The sequence below is a fragment of the Hyla sarda genome, chromosome 2, assembly GCF_029499605.1.
Source record: "Hyla sarda isolate aHylSar1 chromosome 2, aHylSar1.hap1, whole genome shotgun sequence".
Classification (NCBI taxonomy): Eukaryota; Metazoa; Chordata; class Amphibia; order Anura; family Hylidae; genus Hyla; species Hyla sarda.
The window spans coordinates 427,766,737-427,786,413 of record NC_079190.1 but is presented as its reverse complement, the minus strand read 5'-3'; the positions used below and the strand labels follow the sequence as shown (position 1 = coordinate 427,786,413).

Below are 19,677 nucleotides of genomic sequence, written 5' to 3'. Positions count from 1 at the left end.
TCCCTCAGACGCAACTTCGTGCCGCATAGCAGAGCCGACGCTGCACAACATGTATAGCAGAGTCGAAACTGTGAAACTTGCACATGTATACTACAGACACTACATGTGCTACAGAGTCTGTATAGCAGAGCCAACACTGAATAGCATGTACAGCAGAACCTGTATAGCAGAGAGCCGACACTGACTCTACTCTGCTACACGGCAAGAAAGATTCGGATGAGACTTTAGTATGACACAGGAGGGAAGAGGGAGTTGCTGCTGACACCTGACGGAGATTGGCCTGAGGGAGGAGGCGGGACGCCGTTTCACCTGACAGAGGATGGATTTACGGCTGACAACTGACGATGTCCTAAAATGGACACCAAATTCATACAAATTCTGTTTTCTAAACCAAATAGGCTTGTGGACAATTAAGTCAATGGAGGCTTTTTCTGCCACATACAGTGGGGATCAAAAGTTTGAGCACCCCAGGTAAAAATTTGTATTAATGTGCATAAAGAAGCCAAGGAAAGATGGAAAAATCTCCAAAAGGCATCAAATTACAGATTAGACATTCTTATAATATGTCAACAAAAGTTCGATTTTATTTCCATCATTTACACTTTCAAAATAACAGAAAACAAAAAAATGGCGTCTGCAAAAATTTGGGCACCCAGCAGAATTGATAGCATGCACTGCCCCCTTTGCAAAGCTGAGACCTGCCAGTGTCACGGATTGTTCTCAATCATCATCTAGGAAGACCAGGTGATGTCAATCTCAAAAGGTTTTAAATGCCCAGACTCATCTGACCTTGCCCCAACAATCAGTACCATGGGTTCTTCTAAGCAGTTGTCTAGAAATCTGAAACTGAAAATAGTTGATGCTCATAAAGCTGGAGAAGGCTATAAGAAGATAGCAAAACGTTTTCAGATGTCAATATCCTCTGTTCGGAATGTAATTAAGAAATGGCAGTCATCAGGAACAGTGGAAGTTAACCCCTTAAGGACTCAGCCCATTTTGGCCTTAAGGACAATTAAATTTTTACGTTTTCATTTTTTCCTCCTCGCCTTCTAAAAATCATAACTCTTTTATATTTTCATCCACAGACTAGTATGAGGGCTTGTTTTTTGCGCGACCAGTTGTCCTTTGTAATGACATCACTCATTATATCATAAAATTTATGGCGCAACCAAAAAACACTATTTTTGTGGGGAAATTAAAAATGAAAAACGCAATTTTGCTAATTTTGGAAGGTTTTGTTTTCACGCCGTACAATTTATGGTAAAAATGACGTGTGTTCTTTATTCTGAGGGTCAATACGATTAAAATGATACCCATTATTATATACTTTTATATTATTGTTGCACTTAAAAAAAAAATCACAAACTTTTTAACCAAATTAGTACATTTATAATCCCTTTATTTTGATGACCTCTAACTTTTTTATTTTTCCGTATAAGTGGCGGTATGGGGGCTCATTTTTTGCGCCATGATCTGTACTTTTTTTTTGATACCACATTTGCATATAAAAAACTTTTAATACATTTTTTATAATTTTTTTTTAATAAAATGTATTAAAAAAGTAGGAATTTTGGACTTAAATTTTTTTTCGTTGACGCCGTTCACCGTACGGGATCATTAACATTTTATTTTAATAGTTCGGACATTTACGCACGCGGCGATACCAAATATGTCTATAAAAAATGTTTTTTACGCTTTTTGGGGGTAAAATAGGAAAAAACGGACGTTTTACTTTTTTATTGGGGCAGGGGATTTTTCACTTTTTTTTTACTTTTACTTTTACATTTTTTAACATTTTTTTTTTACACTTGAATAGTCCCCATAGAGGACTATTCATAGCAATACCATGATTGCTAATACTGATCTGTTCTATGTATAGGACATAGAACAGATCAGTATTATCGGTCATCTCCTGCTATGGTCTGCTCGATCACAGACCAGAGCAGGAGACGCCGGGAGCCGCACGGAGGAAGGTGAGGGGACCTCCATGCGGCCTTATGAATGATCGGATCCCCGCAGCAGCGCTGCGGGCGATCCGATCGTTCATTTAAATGGCGAACTGCCGCAGATGCCGGGATCTGTATTGATCCCGGCACCTGAGGGGTTAATGGCGGACGCCCGCGAGATCGCGGGTGTCGGCCATTGCCGGCGGGTCCCTGGCTGCGATCAGCAGCCGGGATCAGCCGCGCATGACACGGGCATCGCTCCGATGCCCGCGGTTATGCTTAGGACGTAAATGTACGTCCTGGTGCGTTAAGTACCACCTCACCAGGACGTACATTTACGTTCTGCGTCCTTAAGGGGTTAAAGCAAGATCTGGAAGACCAAGAAAAATATCAGACAGAACAGCTCGCAGGATTGTGAGAAAAACAATTCAAAACCCACGTTTGACTGCACAATCCCTCCAGAAAGATCTGGCAGACACTGGAGTTGTGGTACACTATTCCACTATAAAGAGATACTTGTACAAATATGGTCTTCATGGAAGAGTCATCAGAAGAAAACCTCTTCTACGTCCTCACCACAAAAATCTGACAAGCCAAGCCTGATGCATTTTGGAAACAAGTTCTGTGGCCCGATGAGGTTAAAATTAAACTTTTTGGCCGGAATGAGCAAAGGTACGTTTGGAGAAGAAGGGGAACAGAATTTAATGAAAAGAACCTCTGTTCAACTGTTAAGCATGGGGGTGGATCGATCATGCTTTGGGGTTGTATTGCAGCCAGTGGCACAGGGAACATCTCACGAGTAGAAGGAAAAATGGATTCAATAAAATTTCAGCAAATTTTGGATGCTAACTTGATGCCATCTGTGAAAAAGCTGAAGTTAAAGAGAGGATGGTTTCTACAAATGGATAATGATCCTAAACACACCGCGAAATCCACTGGGGAATACATCAAGAGGCGTAAACTGAAGGTTTTGCCATGGCCTTCACAATCTCCTGACCTCAAAATAATTGAAAATCTATAGATAGACCTTAAAAGAGCAGTGCGTGACAGACAGTCCAGAAATCTCAAAGAACTGGAAGACTTTTGTAAGGAAAAATGGGCAAAGATACCTCAAACAAGAACTGAAAGACTCTTGGCTGGCTACAAAAAGCGTTTACAAGCTGTGATATTGCCAAAGGATGCAGTACAAGATATTAACTTTGCAGGGTGCCCAAACGTTTGCAGACGCCATTTTTTTGTTTTCTGTTATTTTGAAAGTGTAAATGATGGAAATAAAATCTAACTTTTGTTGACATACTATAAGAATGTCTAATCTGTAATTTGATGCCTTTTGGAGATTTTTCCATCTTTCCTTGGCTTCTTTATGCACATTAATTCAAATTTTTACCTGGGGTGCCTGCCTGAACTTTTGATCCCCACTGTATACACCTTCACTTATATTTTTTTTTTTAAATAAGATTTCAATGATCTGAATATTCTGTGACATCAATAGCTGATGAAGACCCGAACTACTGGAGAATGGTGTTCCCATGTCCCCTATCAGTCAGATATGGTGGCACAAACACCCAGGCAGAGAATGCATAGAGAATTGGTTGCATCTCTCAGTATTCAGGCCTATGTGATTTATGCAAACAATCAAGCAAGTCTGTCAGCTGTCTCCTTAAAAAAAAAAAAAAAAAGTAAAAAAAACACGTGTCACCGCCTGGATGCAGTCAACATCAACCAACTCATCTAATAGGTCAGAGACAGACCAATGTTCCTGCAGTGGGGTTGACATATCCCATCCCTGTGGGGTATATGATCTAGGCAGTGGTCAAGTCCTGGGCAAAAAAAGTGCAGGAACTCACCCAAGATTTTCACTCAAGGGCTGGTTCTGCAGAACTCCTACTAATGGGAATGGTGTTCCTGCTGTGGAAAAAGTACAGGAACTCCGTTTCTATGCGTTCCTGCAGGACTTGAGCCCTGGATATAGGTCTAGGAATAAGCATATAGTACTGCTTACCTGACTGCCCCAGTTCTGAAATGACCAGGCATCTAATTGATAAGCAAAAACACACTGAAACCAGTACAATTTGTAATGACACTATATAGCAGTGGTCTCCAACCTGCGGAATTCCAGATGTTGCAAAACTACAACTTCCAGCATGCTGGGAGTTGTAGTTTTCCAACATCTAGAGGTCCGCAGGTTTAAGACCACTGCTATATAGAAAGTTGTTTATCTGGGGGTGATTTATTTATTTAGGGGGTACTCCGGTGGAAACTTTTTTTTTTTTTTTTTTTTTTTAAATGAACTGGAGAACTGGAGCCAGAAAGTTTAACAGATTTGTAAATGATTTATATTAAAAAAATCTTAATCCTTCCAGTACTTTTTAGCAGCTGTATGCTACAGAGGAAGTTCTTTACTGTTTGAATTTCTTGTGTGTTGTCCACAGTGCTCTCTGCTGACACCTCTGTCTGTGTCAGGAACTGTCCAGAGCAGCATAGGTTTGCTATGGGGATTTTCTCCTGCTCTGGACAATTCCTGATACGGGCATCAGGTGTCAGCAGAGAGCACTGTGGACAACACAAAAAAAAGAAATAAAAAAATAAAAAATTAAGATTTTCCTCTTTAGCAAACAGCTGCTAAAAAGTACTGAAAAGATTAAGAATTTTTAATAGAAGAAATTTACAAATTTGTTTGGCACCAGTTCATTTAAAAAGAAAAAAAAAAAAAAAGTTTTGCACCGGAGTACCCCTTTAAGCATAATTTTTTTGATACCAGAATACCCCTTTAAGGTGCCCATTCATCTTCAACAGCTGTTGGCCAACCGTGATCACTTACCCATGCAGTAAAATAATAAAAGAAGATATACTTCCCTCCATCGCTCCTGCTGTCACCCTCTTGTGCTGTTCTTCCTCCTCCTGAGAATGCCTGCTCCCCGCTCAGTCAGTCACTGGGGTAAGAGGGAAGTGGGACGAAAGAACAGCACATGAGGGTGGGGACGGAAGATCTGTCAGCGGGAGCAGCGGAGTTAAGGATCTCGGATTTTATCATTTTACTGCATGGGGAGGTATATACGGTACTTTAAATTTAAGATTTGCCTGGAAAATGACTTTTTGACACAGACAAGTTTCCCACTGCAGGTTTTAGCCACGACAAATTTTCCCCAGCAAAAAAATCAGCAGCAGGCTCCATTTAAGTTCAACGTATGTGCTGCAGATTTTCGAAAACCAAGCAGCAGAAAACTTGCACAAAATTTGCCGATGTGAACATACCCTTAAATAAAACACCATGGGGCAACTTTCAGGGTATAAAAGCAACCTGGAGCAGATGGTGGTTGCCAAACTTATAAAACCAACTTTATCTTCCTCAGCCAAGTGTCAAGGAGGCGGAGCCTGGCTGCTCAGTTGACACAGCCTGGCACACCTCCTCACTTGTCCCCGCTGGGGACACCGCAATCTCGGCTGTGGCACCCGGCATTCGTTTAGACAGTTTGGTGCAGTGCTGGAGGCTTGTGACATCACAGCCACGCACCCTCAATGCAAGTCTATGGGAGGGGGCGTGACGGACGTCACGCCCCCTCCCATAGGCTTGCATTGGGGGTGCGTGGCCGTGACGTCAAGAGCCTCCGCCCCGCATCACGAGTCATCTGGAAGTTCGCTCCGCGCACCAGATGTCTGGGGTGCTGGAGCCGAAATTGTGGGTACCCAGCAGCGGGACTCCGGCGATTAGACATCTTATCCCCTATCCTTTGGATGGGGATAAGATGTCTAGGGGCGGAGTACCCCTTTAAGAACATGGAGAAGCACAGCTGCTGAGATCCTTGTGCTTAGCTTATACATCAGCTGGATCCATCCACCTCCTTCACACTGTGAACCATTATAACAAGGTTGGGGAAGCCCTGATATTCCCCAGACATTCCCTCCTACAGGTTGTTCCCTTTAAAACCTCTCTTCAGCATGGTCCCTGCTGAGCCTATGTACACCTCCTCCCAATTAATACATATGGGGGGGGGGGGGGGAGATTTATCAAAACCTGTCCAGAGGAAAAGTTGCCCATAGCAACCAATCAGATCGCTTCTTTCATTTTTAACAAGGCCTCTGCAAAATGAAAGAAGCGATCTGATTGGTTGCTATGGGCAACTGGGCAACTTTTCCTTTGCACAGGTTTTGAGAAATCTCCCACATTGGCCCTCATTTACTATTCTAAACCCGACTTGTTTTGTCGGGTTTGTTTGGCGCATCTTTGTCTGCGACATGTCGCAGACATCGTGCGCCAGTCTGCGACATGATGCAACATTTTTTCCCCCGACGGACCCGATGTGGATTCTCCCAAACCCGAAAAAGGGGCGTAACCCGACATTTCTGAGCTTTCCCACGTATTTATAAATGTTTCCAACCCGAATTTGTTGAATTGTTGTGGATTTTTTCCCGACAACTCAGAGGAGTTGGAAACCAAAACCAACAAAACCCACGTGCGACAAACAGGATGTGACATAATAATAAATACCAGGGGAAAAAAGCAGTCGGGTAAGAAAGCAACATAGACTTACAACCCGATTTTCTAAGTAAATGAGGGCCATTGAGTTTGTAGATTTCTATATCCAGATTTCAGAAAGAACAAAAGGAACAGGTAGAACATACATATGAATCTTAGAAAAATCGGCAAAGCTTCAAAGACTTCTCATTTATGAAGAATTTATGCCACATTTCAATGGGAACTACTCCAGCAAGGGATCACTGCTAAAGAGGGAGGATCACCAGGCAGTTCCAATAACATGACTGGTTTCTTCCAAGAACAGCGTCCACGGGTCATGTCCGATACAGCAGCTGAACTTAAGTCAAGGGCCAACACATAGCTGTGATGCTGGTTCAAAGGGTAGCATAGATTTTCTAATCCTGGGCATCTCCCTTTAGGGTAGGGTCACACCAAACAGATTTGCAGCGTATTTTACGCTGCGGATCTGCCGGTGACCCGACCCATTTTGTGAATCCAGCTGTTGCCAACCCCTCCCCCGCTCCTGGCCTGCTAGCAGCGGCAATCCGCCGCTACGAGCAGCCACACAGGGAGCCTGCTAGTCACGGAGTCCACTCTGACATCGCGGAGCAGCCGTGATGCCTGAGTACACTGCACACGCGCACTGCATTAGGACATCGTGGCTGCTCCGCGATGTCAGAGTGGACTCAGTGACTAGCAGGCTCCTTGTGTGGTTGCTTGAAGCGGTGGATTGCTGCTGCGAGCAGGCCAGGGGTGGTCGAGGCAGGGGAAGGGGGGTGGCAACAGCTGGAGGCACAAAATGGGTCAGTTCACCGGCGGATCCGCAGCATGAAATACTCTGCGGATCCGTTACATGTGACCCTACCCTAAAGAGACTCCATTTGCTGCTAAAAGCTTCCGACACCATTTGATTGGTGTTAGGCTATGAAAGTAAACTGTACCTTCCCTGGTGCTGATGGTGAAATAAGTAATGATAAATATAATAAAAAATAATAAAATAATTATTTCTCAGCCAAGTGTCAAGGAGGCAGGCCAAGCTGCTCAAGTGTCACAGCAAGACACGCTTCCTTGCATGCCCTCACCTCCCAGCCTCTTTATGACTAATATACATGGAGGGGCTGGGAGGTTAGGACAAGTGAGGAGGTGTGCCAAGCTGTCAATAGAGCAGCCAGGCTCCGCCTCCCTGACACTTGGCTGAGGAAGATAAAGTTGGATTTATAAGTTTGGCAACCCCCCATCTGCTCCGGGTTGCTTTTACACCCTAAAAGTTGCCCACTGGTGTCTGCAGCAGCACACAGAGCTGACACATGGTTACTTAATTTCTATCAACAGGATAGGCAATAAGTGTCTGATTAAAGGGGGCCTCACCACTTGGGATTCCCCTGTAATCAAGTTAGAAAGAGCAATTTCATAAACTGGGTCATGTCACATAGAAGTGCCATCCATTCATTCATCCCCCTCAGCCCTCAAAAGCAAGTAAACAAGGTGCTGTACAAAGTGCACTGAGGGTCCTTGAAAGGGTTTCCCCACAAATGACATGCAGCACAATGCAGGAGGAGGGTAGTTTTCACCATACACACAGAAATACCTTATACTAAAGCATAGAACCATTTTACTTCAGCTTCTGATGACGAAGACTGAAATTAGGACGTATATGTCTGCAATGATTGTAAAACTTGTGTAGTACGAGTCCGCTCTCTCCTTCACCCTCTTGTAGTGCTCACAAGGGTCTGCTGCATATCAAGGATCCTTGTACAGGAACGACTTCAGTCAAGAGCACCCCTTCTGCATGCATGCCTATAAAGCATTGAAAACCTAATACTATGAACACCACAGTAAAGGTGTTTTCCCAGGAAGCATTTTATTATTATTATTATTTTTTTTTTAAGTGCTTTACTTTACCTTAGGCTGGGTTCACACCAAGTTTTTGCAATACAGTTCCCGCATGATGGTTCCATGGTATGCAACCGTATTCCCCTCCCCCTCCCAAATTAATTATTAGCCTAGCGCTGCGCTGTCCCCATCGGGGTACTACTCACGTCACCTGCAAGCGCTGCCCTCCTCGTCCTGTTTGTTGCGGCCGCCGGCGCTGACACTCTATACTGTATCCCTATGCCCGGCCTGCAAAAGGTAAACAAAAAAAAACTTTAAACACATGTTCCTACGTTGGCCTTACGCTCTTCTTGGGGACGTGAACATCAGACAGCCCTCAGCCTATCACCGGCCGCAGCAATGTTCCGCCTCGGCCGGTGATAGGCTGAGCCCACTGTCATAAGAAGCCGGCTTCTTACATGACAGTGGGCTCAACCCATCTCCAGCCGAGGCGGAACATCGCTGCGGCCGGTGAAAGGCTGACGGCTTTCCGACGTTCCATTCCCTGGGAAGCAGGTCCGGACCGACGGAGAAGGTGAGTTAAAGTTTATTTTGTTTACCTTTTGCAGCCCGGGCATATGGATACAGTATAGAGCAGTGGTCTTCAACCTGCGGACCTCCCGATGTTGCAAAATTACAACTCCCAGCATGCCCGGACCACTGGTATAGAGTGTCAGCGCCGGTGGCCACAACAAACAGGAGGATGAGGAGGGCAGCGCTTGTGGGTGACATATGTGAGTAGTACCCCGATGGGGACAGCGCAGCGCTGGGCTGATAATTCATTCATTCCTGAGGGGGAGGGGCCAAACCGGTATTGCGGTATGGGGAAAAAGTCATATTGTGCAGTACAAAAATATAGGTATTCGGTATGAACCGGTATACCGCCCAGCCCTAATTTCAACCCATATACGGTTTGAAAACGATGTACGGTTGCATCAGTCTTTTAAGAAAAAAAAACTTTTAAGTTTTTAACTTTTCACTCCATTTTGCATAAAGTTTTACTTGTTTGATTGAAATTCCAAGAAATAAAAACTTTTTGCAGAGTCAAAAACCTGATGGTGAAAACCGGATGGAACCGTACGCACGTACAGTTCCCATTGACTCCCATGTTAAAAAAAATGTATACGGGTTAATACGGTTTTTCACCCAGACCAAAAAGCGTGGTAGACTACGGTTTTGGGTACGGGTTAAAAAAATGGACAAAACCCGTATAAGACGCAAAACGGACTAAACCGGATGATGCTTTACGGTGATGATGCATACGGTTTACAATGTTAAGTCAATGCATAAGGTCTTCTATACTGTTCCATACGGTTTTTAACTTGAAACCGTATACGGGAACTGTATAGCAAAAACATGGTGTGCATGCACCATTACGTGTGTGTGCACGTGGTAGATTGACCCCTTTTTTTATTTTTATTTCATGGTCCACAACCCCAGCATTCCTCTGGTCTCTGGTTGACCACTGTCTTAAAGGGGTACTCAGCGGGAAAACTTTTTTTAATCAATAGGTGGCAGAAAGTTAAACAGATTTGTAAATTACTTTTATTTAAAACATTTTAAAGGGGTACTCCGGCCCTTAGACATCTTATCCCCTATCCAAAGGATAGGGGATAAGATGTCTGATCGGAGTACCCCTTTAATCCTTTCAGTACTTAGCAGCTGTATATTATAGAGGAAGTTCTTTTCTTTTTGAATTTCCTTTCTGTCTGACCACAGTGCTCTCTGCTGACACCTTTTTAGGAACTGTCCAGAGTAGAAGCAAATCCCCATAGCAAACAAATCCTGCTCTGGACAGTTCCTAAAATGGACAGAGGTGTCAGCAGAGAGCACTGTGGTCAGACAGAAAGGAAATTCAAAAAGAAAAGAACTTCCTGTGGAGCATATAGCAGCTGATAAGTACTGGAAGGATAAAGATTTTTAAAAGGAAGTCATTAACAAATCTGTTTAACTTTCTGGCACTAGTTGATTTTCCAGTGGAGTACCCCTTTAAGCCTTTTTCAGGATCCTGTTCGATTAGACAACCACTGATCACAGGGTAGTTTGCTTCTTCTTGTCTTCCCTGACAAGCTAGCCCCCTGATGACATGTGCAGTCCAGCTGGACGTGCCAACGTTCAATGAGCTCTCCGCTGTCACGTGATCTTAGCAGTCTGCAGACAGTGGGGGGACGCATTGATCATTGGTTGGGCAGTACGTACAGCTGGACCACACATGTTATAGGGGCTTGTCAGAGAAAACAAGAAGATGCCAAGCCCTGGGAAAGACTTGAGAAAACAGTCATCTACAGACATGAAATGTCTAAAAAGGAGTCAATCACCCCACACATGTAAGGCAACTAACTTAAGACATAACTTTTCACTATAGTACATGTGATGGAAAACCCTGGATAACACCTGTAACCCCTTAACGACACAGGACGTAAATGTATGTCCTGGCACTTAATACACCAGGACTTACATTTATGTCCTGTACATGATGCGAGCCCTGAAGTCTCGCTTCATGCACAGCAGGTCCCAGCAACTATCAGCAGCCAAGTACCGGTGGTAATGGCGGACATCAGCGATCACGCTGATATTAGGGCTGGCCGGTATACCGGTTCATACCGAAATTTTTGTTCTGCACGATTTGAATACTTCCCCATACCGCAATACTGATTTGGCCCCTCCCCCTCGGGAATGAATTATCAACCCAGCGCTGTGCTGTCCCCACATATCACCCGCAAGCACTGCCCTACTCGTCCTCCTGTTTGTTGCAGCCGCCGGCGCTAACACTCTATACTGTGTGGTATCCCTATGCCCGGGCTGCAAAAGGTAAACAAAATAAACTTCAACTCACCTTCCCCGTCGGTCCGGACCTGCTTCCTGGGGATGGGAACGTCCGAGTACCGTCAGCCTATCACAGTCCGCAGTGATGTTCCGCCTCAGCCGGTGATAGGTTGAGCCCACCGTCATGTAAGAAGCTGGCCGGCTTCTTACATTAACTTTTTCTAAACTCTTGGAGAACACCTTTAACCCCTTCCCGCAGAATGTCATATATAAACGCCGGGTTGTGCAGTGCGTTCGCGCATCCCGGCGTTTATAAATGACATTCAGTTAACCCGGCGATGCGCAGCATCGCACGGGTTAACTGGCAGAAGTCCCGCTGTTTCCAGCAGGGGACAACTTCTGCTTCACCCCCAGGACCATCCGTTGATGGTCCTGGTCAGCGATCACTGTGATTGGTCCCTGTGGACCAATCACAGTGATCTGGGGTGAAAGTTCAGATCCCCCGCACTGCCTGCCCCTGGAAGTCGGGCAGAAAGGGGGACGATGGCTGCGGGGGCTCGCGGGGACCTGCAGCATAGGGGGGGGGGGGGAACATCAGGGGACCGGCGGCCTTACCTGGCGGGACCGAGGAGCAGCGGCAGGACCGGCCACGTGGAGCAGCGACGGGACCAGCAGGTGAGTATATGGTCCTCAGAAGCAGCAGTGAAGATCTTCACTGCTGCTTCTAGGAGTCTGAAAACTACAACTCCCAGCATGCCTAGACAGCCTTTGGCTGTCTGGGCATGCTGGGAGTTGTAGTTTTGCAACATCTGGAGGGCCCCAGTTTGGAGACCATTGTATAATGGTCTCCAATCTGTGCTCTTCCAGCTGTTGCAAAACTACAACTCCCAGCATGCACTGACTGTCCAGGCATGCTGGGAGTTTTAGTTCAGCAACATCTGGCCCTTCAGATGTTGCCGAACTACAACTCCCAGCATGCCCTTCAGCTGTCTGGGCATGCTGGGAGTTGTAGTTTTGCAACAACTGGAGACACACTGGTTGGGAAACATTGTTTCTAACTCAGTGTTTCCTAACCTGTGTGCCTCCAGCTGTTGCAAAACTATAACTCCCAGCATGCACTAACAGACCATGCATGCTGGGAGTTGTGGTTTTGCAACAGCTGGTGCACCCCCCCCCCTGTGAATGTACAGGGTACATTCACATGGGCGAGGCTTTTACAGTGGGTTTCTCGCATCTTGAGATGCAGCAAATTTTGCGCCGGGAAACTCGCTGTAATCCCCCGCCCATGTGACTGTACCCTAAAAACACTACACTACACTAACACAAAATAAAAAGTTAAAAACACTACATATACACATACCCCTACACAGCCCCCCTCCCCCAATAAGAACGTCCGGTACGCCACTGTTTCCAAAGCAGAGGCTCCAGCTGTTGAAAAACAACAACTCCCAGTATTGCCGGACAGCCGTTGACTGTCCATGCATGCTGGGAGTTTTGCAACAGCTGGAGGCACCCTGTTTGGGAATCACTGGCGTAGAATACCCCTATGTCCACCCCTATGCAAATCCCTAATTTAGGCCTCAAATGCGCACAGCGCTCTCACTTTGGAGCCCTGTCGTATTTCAAGGCAACAGTTTAGGGCGACATATGGGGTATCGCCGTACTCGGGAGAAATTGCGTTACAAGGTTTGGGGGGCTTTTTCTTCTTTAACCCTTCATGAAAAGGAAATGTTGGGGTCTACACCAGAATGTTAGTGTAAAAAAATTAAATTTTTTACACTAACATGCTGATGTTGCCCTATACTTTACATTTTCACAAGAGGTAAAAGGGAAAAAAGACCCCCAAAATTTGTAACGCAATTTCTCCCGAGTACGGAGATACCCCATATGTGGGCGCAAAGTGCTCTGGGGGCGCACAACAAGGCCCAGAAGGGAGAGCGCACCATGTACATTTGAGGTGATTTGCACAGGGGTGGCTGATTGTTACAGCGGTTTTGACAAACGCAAAAAAAAAAAAAACCCCACATGTGACCCCATTTCGGAAACGACACCCCTCACGGAATGTAATGAGGGGTGCAGTGAGAATTTACCCCCCACAGGTGTCTGACGGATCTTTGGAACAGTGGTCCGTGAAAATGAAAACTTGTACAGCCCACTGTTCCAAAGATCTGTCAGACACCAGTGGGGGGCAAATGCTCACTGTACCCCTTGTTACATTCCTCAAGGGGTCTCGTTTCCAAAATGGTATGCCATGTGAAGTTTTTTTGCTGTTCTGGCACCAGAGGGGCTTCCTAAATGCGATATGCCCCCCGAGCAAAATTTGGTCTCAAAAAGCCAAATATGACTCCTTCTCTTCTGAGCAATGTAGTTCGCCCATAGTGCACTTCAGGTCAACTTATGGGGTACCTCCATACTCAGAAGAGAAGGGGTTACAAATATTGGGGGGTATTTCCTGCTATTAACCCTTGCAAAAATGTGAAATTTGGGGGGAAACACATTTTAGTGGAAATGTTTTTTTTTTTTTTACATATGCAAAAGTCGTTAAACACCTGTGGGGTAATAAGGCTCACTTTATTCCTTATTACATTCCTCAAGGGGTCTAGTTTCCAAAATGGTATGCCATGTGGTTTTTTTTTGCTGTTCTGGCACCATAGGGGCTTCCTAAATGAGACATGCCCCCCGAGCAAAATTTGCTCTCAAAAAGCCAAATAGGACTCCTTCTCTTCTGAGCATTGTAGTTCGCCCATAGTGCACTTCAGGTCAACTTATGGGATATCTTCATACTCAGAAGAGAAGGGGTTACAAATATTGGGGGGGTATTTCCTGCTATTAACCCTTGGAAAAATTTGAAATTTGGGGGGAAACATTTTAGTGAAAAAAAAAATTTTTTTTTTTACATATGCAAAAGTCGTGAAACACCTGTGGGGTATTAAGGCTCACTTTATTCCTTGTTATGTTCCTCAAGGGGTCTAGTTTCCAAAATGGTATGCCATGTGAGGGTTTTTTGCTGTTCTGGCACCATAGGGGCTTCCTAAATGCAACATGCCCCCCAAAAACCATTTCAGAAAAACGTACTCTCCAAAATTCCCTTATCGCTCTTTCCCTTCTGAGCCCTCTACTGCGCCCGCAGAACACTTTACATAGACATATGAGGTATGTGCTTACTCAAGAGAAATCGGGCTACAAATATAAGTATACATTTTCTCCTTTTACCCCTTGTAAAAATTCAAAAATTGGGTCTACAAGAACATGCGAGTGTAAAAAATAAAGATTGTGAATTTTCTCCTTCACTTTGCTTCTATTCCTGTTAAACACCTAAAGGGTTAAAATGATGACTGAATGTCATTTTGAATACTTTGGGGGGTGCAGTTTTTATAATGGTGTCTTTTGTGGGGTATTTCTAATATGAAGACCCTTCAAATCCACTTCAAACCTGAACTGGTCCCTGAAAAATAGTGAGTTTGAAAATTTTGTGAAAAATTGGAAAATTGCTGCTGAACTTTGAAGCCCTCTGGTGTCTTCCAAAAGTAAAAACTCGTCACTTTTATGATGCAGACATAAAGTAGACATATTGTATATGTGAATAAAAAAAATTTTGATTTGTAATATACATTTTCCTTACAAGCAGAGAGCTTCAAAGTTAGAAAAATGCTAAATTTTCAAATTTTTCATCAAATTTTAGGATTTTTCACAAGGAAAGGATGCAAGTTACCACAAAAATTTACCACCATGTTCAAGTAGAATATGTCACGAAAAAACTTTCTCGGAATCAGAATGATAACTAAAAGCATTCCAGAGTTATTAATGTTTAAAGTGACAGTGGTCAGATGTGCAAAGAACGCTCTGGTCCTTAAGGCCAAAATGGCCTTGGTCCTGAAGGGGTTAAAAAGGGAACCTGTCACTACAATAAAGCTGTTCTATCCACCAGCATCATGTTATACAGGTGGAGAAGCAAAGCAGATTAATATAGTTTTATGGGTGAAAATTAAGTATAGTGGGCGGTGTCACGTAATACAGAGATCACCTCAAATCATTGTTTAGGACAGTGCTTTTCAAACAGTGTGGGAGTCATATTCAAATCTCTTCACATAAAAAATTACGCGTTCACATCAGATATTCAAATTGTTTTTCATGAGAATTATGCAAGGTTTACACTAGTCACACCAGTTTTGCAAAAGTGGGCGTGGTTATGTAAATTTTATGTTTTACATGATATTTTCAAAAGGGATGAGAGTCCATTTTATATTAAAAATTTTACAACAGCTTTTTGCTAGTGTAGAAATCCCAGAAATGGTTTCAGTGTTTTGTTTTTCCTTTCATTTTTTGGGGAAACTGTTATTTAATCAATTATTGAAAAAGAAAAAATTTTGGGGGGAAAATGTTAAAAAATAAATATATAAATAAAATAAATTTCTCATGGTGACTGTACCTGAACTCACATTTAAAGGGGTACTCCGCCCCTAGACATCTTATCCCCTATCCAAAGTATAGGGAATAAGATGTCTGAGCATGGGGGTCCCGCTGCTGGGGACCCCCGGGATCTCTGCTGCAGGACCCCCTGTCATTACTGCACAGAGCAAACTCGTTCCGTGCGTAATTACGAGCAATACAGGCGCCGGAGCATCGCAACGCCACGGCTCTGCCCCCTTGTGACGTTACAGACCGCCCCTTCAATAGAAGTCTATGGGAGGGTGCATCCCATAGACTTGCATTAAGGGGGCGGAGCGTGACGTCACGAGGGACAGAGTCGTGATGTCATGATGCTCCGACCCCTGTTTCGCCCGTCATTACGCACGGAGCAAGTTTGCTCTGTGCAGTAATGACAGGGGGTTCTGCAGCAGCGATCCCGGGGGTCCCCACCAGCGGGACCCCCGCGATCAGACATCTTATCCCCTTTGTATAGGGGATAAGATGTCTAGGGGCGGAGTACCCCTTTAAGCTCTAGAAATGTTTTATTTATACAGAGTTATCGCTCGTCTGGGCACTAGTAACTATGGAATATTACATGAGATGCTTCCCCCAGAATTTTTGGGGGATGTAAAATTTGGTGCCAAAAGTGCTGATTTTGGCACCAAACTCAGCAATGTTGGCACAAAAAAAATCCAATATGGCGGCAACAACTAAAAAATTTGGCAATTTTTTTTACGCAAAAGAAAAGAAAAGTGGCACTAAAATGAACTCTCACATATTTTCAAAGCCCTTTAAAAATGTGAGGAGAAAAAAAAATTAAGAAAAGAAATGACAGTAGTTTCTCCAGCTGCTGCAAAACTACAAATCCCATCAGGCCCAGACAGCCTAAGGCTGTCCGGGCATGCTGGGGGTTGTAGTTTTGCAACAGCCAGATATACACTGTTTGGAAAACACTTGTTTTGGACCACCCACTGGAATTCGAAGCTTAGAAACTTTAACTGAATGTTTTACCATAAAACATTATATCAATCCACTCAGCTCCTTGTGCTCCACAACATGATGCTGGCAGATCACATAACATGACTGGTTCCATTTAGGATAAGGTCACACACATCGCATCCACAGTATATTTGATGCTGCGGATGCGCTGCCTGCAGCGACTGCAGAGCGAGCTCCCGGCTGCTCTCAGGTAGCTGTATGTCAGCTTGTGACTGCTACAAGTTGGCACACAGAGCTACAGGCAGCTTGCTCCCCAGTCATTCTGTGTCTGCCCACAGAGCATCCACAGCATCAAATACGATGCGAATACGCTATGTGTGACCCCAATCTGTTTTGTTTAAGAACTACCTATCCATTAATAGAAATGAAGCCTTACAGAGCAGTTTGCCACTGGAGACCCACTGGAAGCTCCGCCTAAGCAGAGAACATCATCTTCATCTTCTAACAAAGTAAGTGATTAGGAGAAGATTTAATTTAATCTTTTCAAGCACAATGCAAAATAATATACATCCATTATTGATCGAGCTTTGAGGGACCAAGGGGAGTAAAGTGGCCCCAATGTACGTGAAATAAGAAAAAGAGACCGTGATGCCAGCGATCACAATGAAATGTGCAATGCTGCAGTGTAGGCCGTCGATAGAGTGAAAAAAATATAATATAAAACAAAAAATAAATAAAATAAACTCAAAGATAAAACTTCACGCTTCCATAAAAATAATCATTATTAGCAGCATCAATGTAAATGCAGCATAAGTGACATTTACAATAGGCAAGAGCTGTCGCTAGGTAACAATGGCGCTCCTCCGTCGACAGAGCGGAAATTCCTCTCTGGCAGCGAGGACTGCATTGATTGAAATGTCAAACAAATCCTTGGCCATGACTTTTCAGACGACTTTAATCCTTCATCACAGGTTTAAAAAAGTTCTCCAGTGTAATGGGGCCACATGGTATAATGTATAACATGTGGTAAACTTTTTTTCTTCCCAAATGCCGCTGAATGCATTAGCATTGTTTGCTAAATCATACAGCAAGAAAAACATATGCCCACCTCGCCCTCTCACTGTGAGTCTGCCAAGGCTGTCCTGGGGCCCATAGGGTCTATTCACACAGCAGAATTTCCGCTTGCGGAATTCTGCCACAAATTGAGATATTCAGAAGTCTAAGGGTAGGTTCACATTACGGAATTTGCACCTGCAATTCTGCTTTGAAATTGCAGTCAGAAATTACGCTTACTAAAATGTACTGGATAGTGAATGGTTTTCCGTTCACACTTCGGAATTTGTGAACAGATAATCTGCTTGAAAATTTACCTGAAGAATGGCATCTATTGGAGACTGCAGTGTCCGCATGGTCCTAGCGCTAACTGATTCAGTCGGCGCTGGCCGCACTTGGAATCTCCAGGCGGAAATTTTCTGCCCAGAGATTCTGCAGTGTGAACCTAGCCTAAATGTGAGTACGGAATCCTATAGAAGTCTATGGCCTTGGATTTGAGGCAGAATTCCGCAAGCGGAAATTCTGCCATGTGAAAAGAACCTAACTCTTTATCTATACTCTTGGCCTAGGAAAGATTATAGAATCCCAAGGCTTCAAGTAACACTTCGACGACACTAAAATCTTCCTCTCTGATAACGATGTCTCCTCCTTTCTATCCAAAATCCCAGAATGTCTGACTGAGATCATCCTCCCTCCTTTCTCAAACTCAATATGTAGACAACGGAATTCAATATTTTTACCCCAGCTTGATCCACCAGCCTCCCCATCTTTAATTCACAGCCAATGGCTCCACTCTTTCCTCAGTACCACAAGTCCACTGTCTTGATGGTCACCTTCCTTTGACTCTACCCTGTCTTTCAAACCAGACATCCAGACCCTTAACACCTCCTGCTGCACCCTTAAGGCATTTAAGGCATTTAAAAAAAATCTGATTAATTCTCAACCAAAGTACTGTTACATGCTCTCATCATCTCCCCCTTGGAATACTGCAACATCCTCCTCCGTGGACTTCCAGCAAACACTTTTCTCCAGTCTAGTCCATTCACAACTCTGTTGCTCAACTTATCCACCTCTCACCTCACTTCTCATATACAGTGTGTATATATATATATATATATATATATATATATATATATATATATATATATCTTTTTATTATGATATTCTGACAGGGGACTGACAGGATCAGTCATCTTTCCAAAAAAAAAAAATTAGCAGAATATTCCCAGAAAGATAGTTTGTCCTTAGCCCAGTGTCATTGATCATGTATCGACAGATACATGACAATAAAGACTAAAATGTGTATGGCCGCATCTGCGAAATTATCATTCATCACTAATTGTTGAGGTGCCAATTTGTTGAGGATTTTCAATTTTGATGGAAGTCAAAATCTGCAACAATCCAGCAGCAAATCCACAGCTTGTCAGCCCTACGTAAATGTACCTTAATACTATACTTTGGGCTAGGTTCAGATGAGCATAATCCAACTCCATTTTTTTAATATATTTTTTCCCTCAGGCAACCTTCACACCCAGTATTTTAGTTAGTATTTTTAGACAAAAGGAGGAGTGGAACAAACAGAAATTTTTTTAAACATTTGCAGCTTTTTCTGTGCTTTGATCCCATTCCTGGTTTCCCCTATAAATACTGACCAAACTACTTTAACTGAACCCAGTCTTATGACGCCAACACTTTTTTTTTTTTTTGCTCCAGTGAGTACCTGCAGTCATAATACGGATGTAGAATGGTTGCCATTTTATCTAGGCCTGAAGCTGGGTAGGGAACCTATACCGTAATCACTTTCTGAACCACGGGTCATCGGGATGGTCCTCAATGGCTTCTCCCTGCCTTGTCGGCCTTGATTGTTTGGGTATAGGGAGATTTATCAAAGAAATCTATCAAGGCTCTCAGGGCAGGGAGAAGACTATGGGGACCACCCGAATGACCTGTGGTTCAGGCAGCATGATGACAGGCTTCCCTTAAATAGTACAGGCCATTAAGAAAAACATTTGATATGTCAGACACTAAGAACCAATCAGATCACGGAAACGAGCCATACACAGTACATGCTTAGTGCAAGCTCTCCCAGCTGTGCCACATGACAAAGAGACTTGCAAGTATACAGGGCCATCCAGGTTTCAAACACAAAGTGGTGTTAAGAGTGCGCCTATCTCCTGCCTTGTTCAAGTCATTGGTCAAGGTCAGAACATGCAG

General features: G+C 43.9%; 1 protein-coding gene across 3 annotated transcripts in view; it reads right to left on the bottom strand.

Annotated features, from left to right (window-relative positions):
• NUFIP2 (nuclear FMR1 interacting protein 2) overlaps positions 1-19,677 on the bottom strand; it is a 58,401-nt gene that overhangs the window by 25,939 nt on the left and 12,785 nt on the right. The window contains exon 1 of one of the 3 annotated variants that reach the window (XM_056559028.1): positions 5,875-5,916. The exons of the other annotated variants lie outside the window; for them this stretch is intronic. Coding sequence (XP_056415003.1) covers positions 5,875-5,887 — 13 coding nt within the window. The 5' untranslated portion in view covers positions 5,888-5,916. Of the gene's footprint in view, positions 1-5,874; positions 5,917-19,677 lie in introns of those variants that run through there. 3 annotated transcript variants of the gene reach the window in all.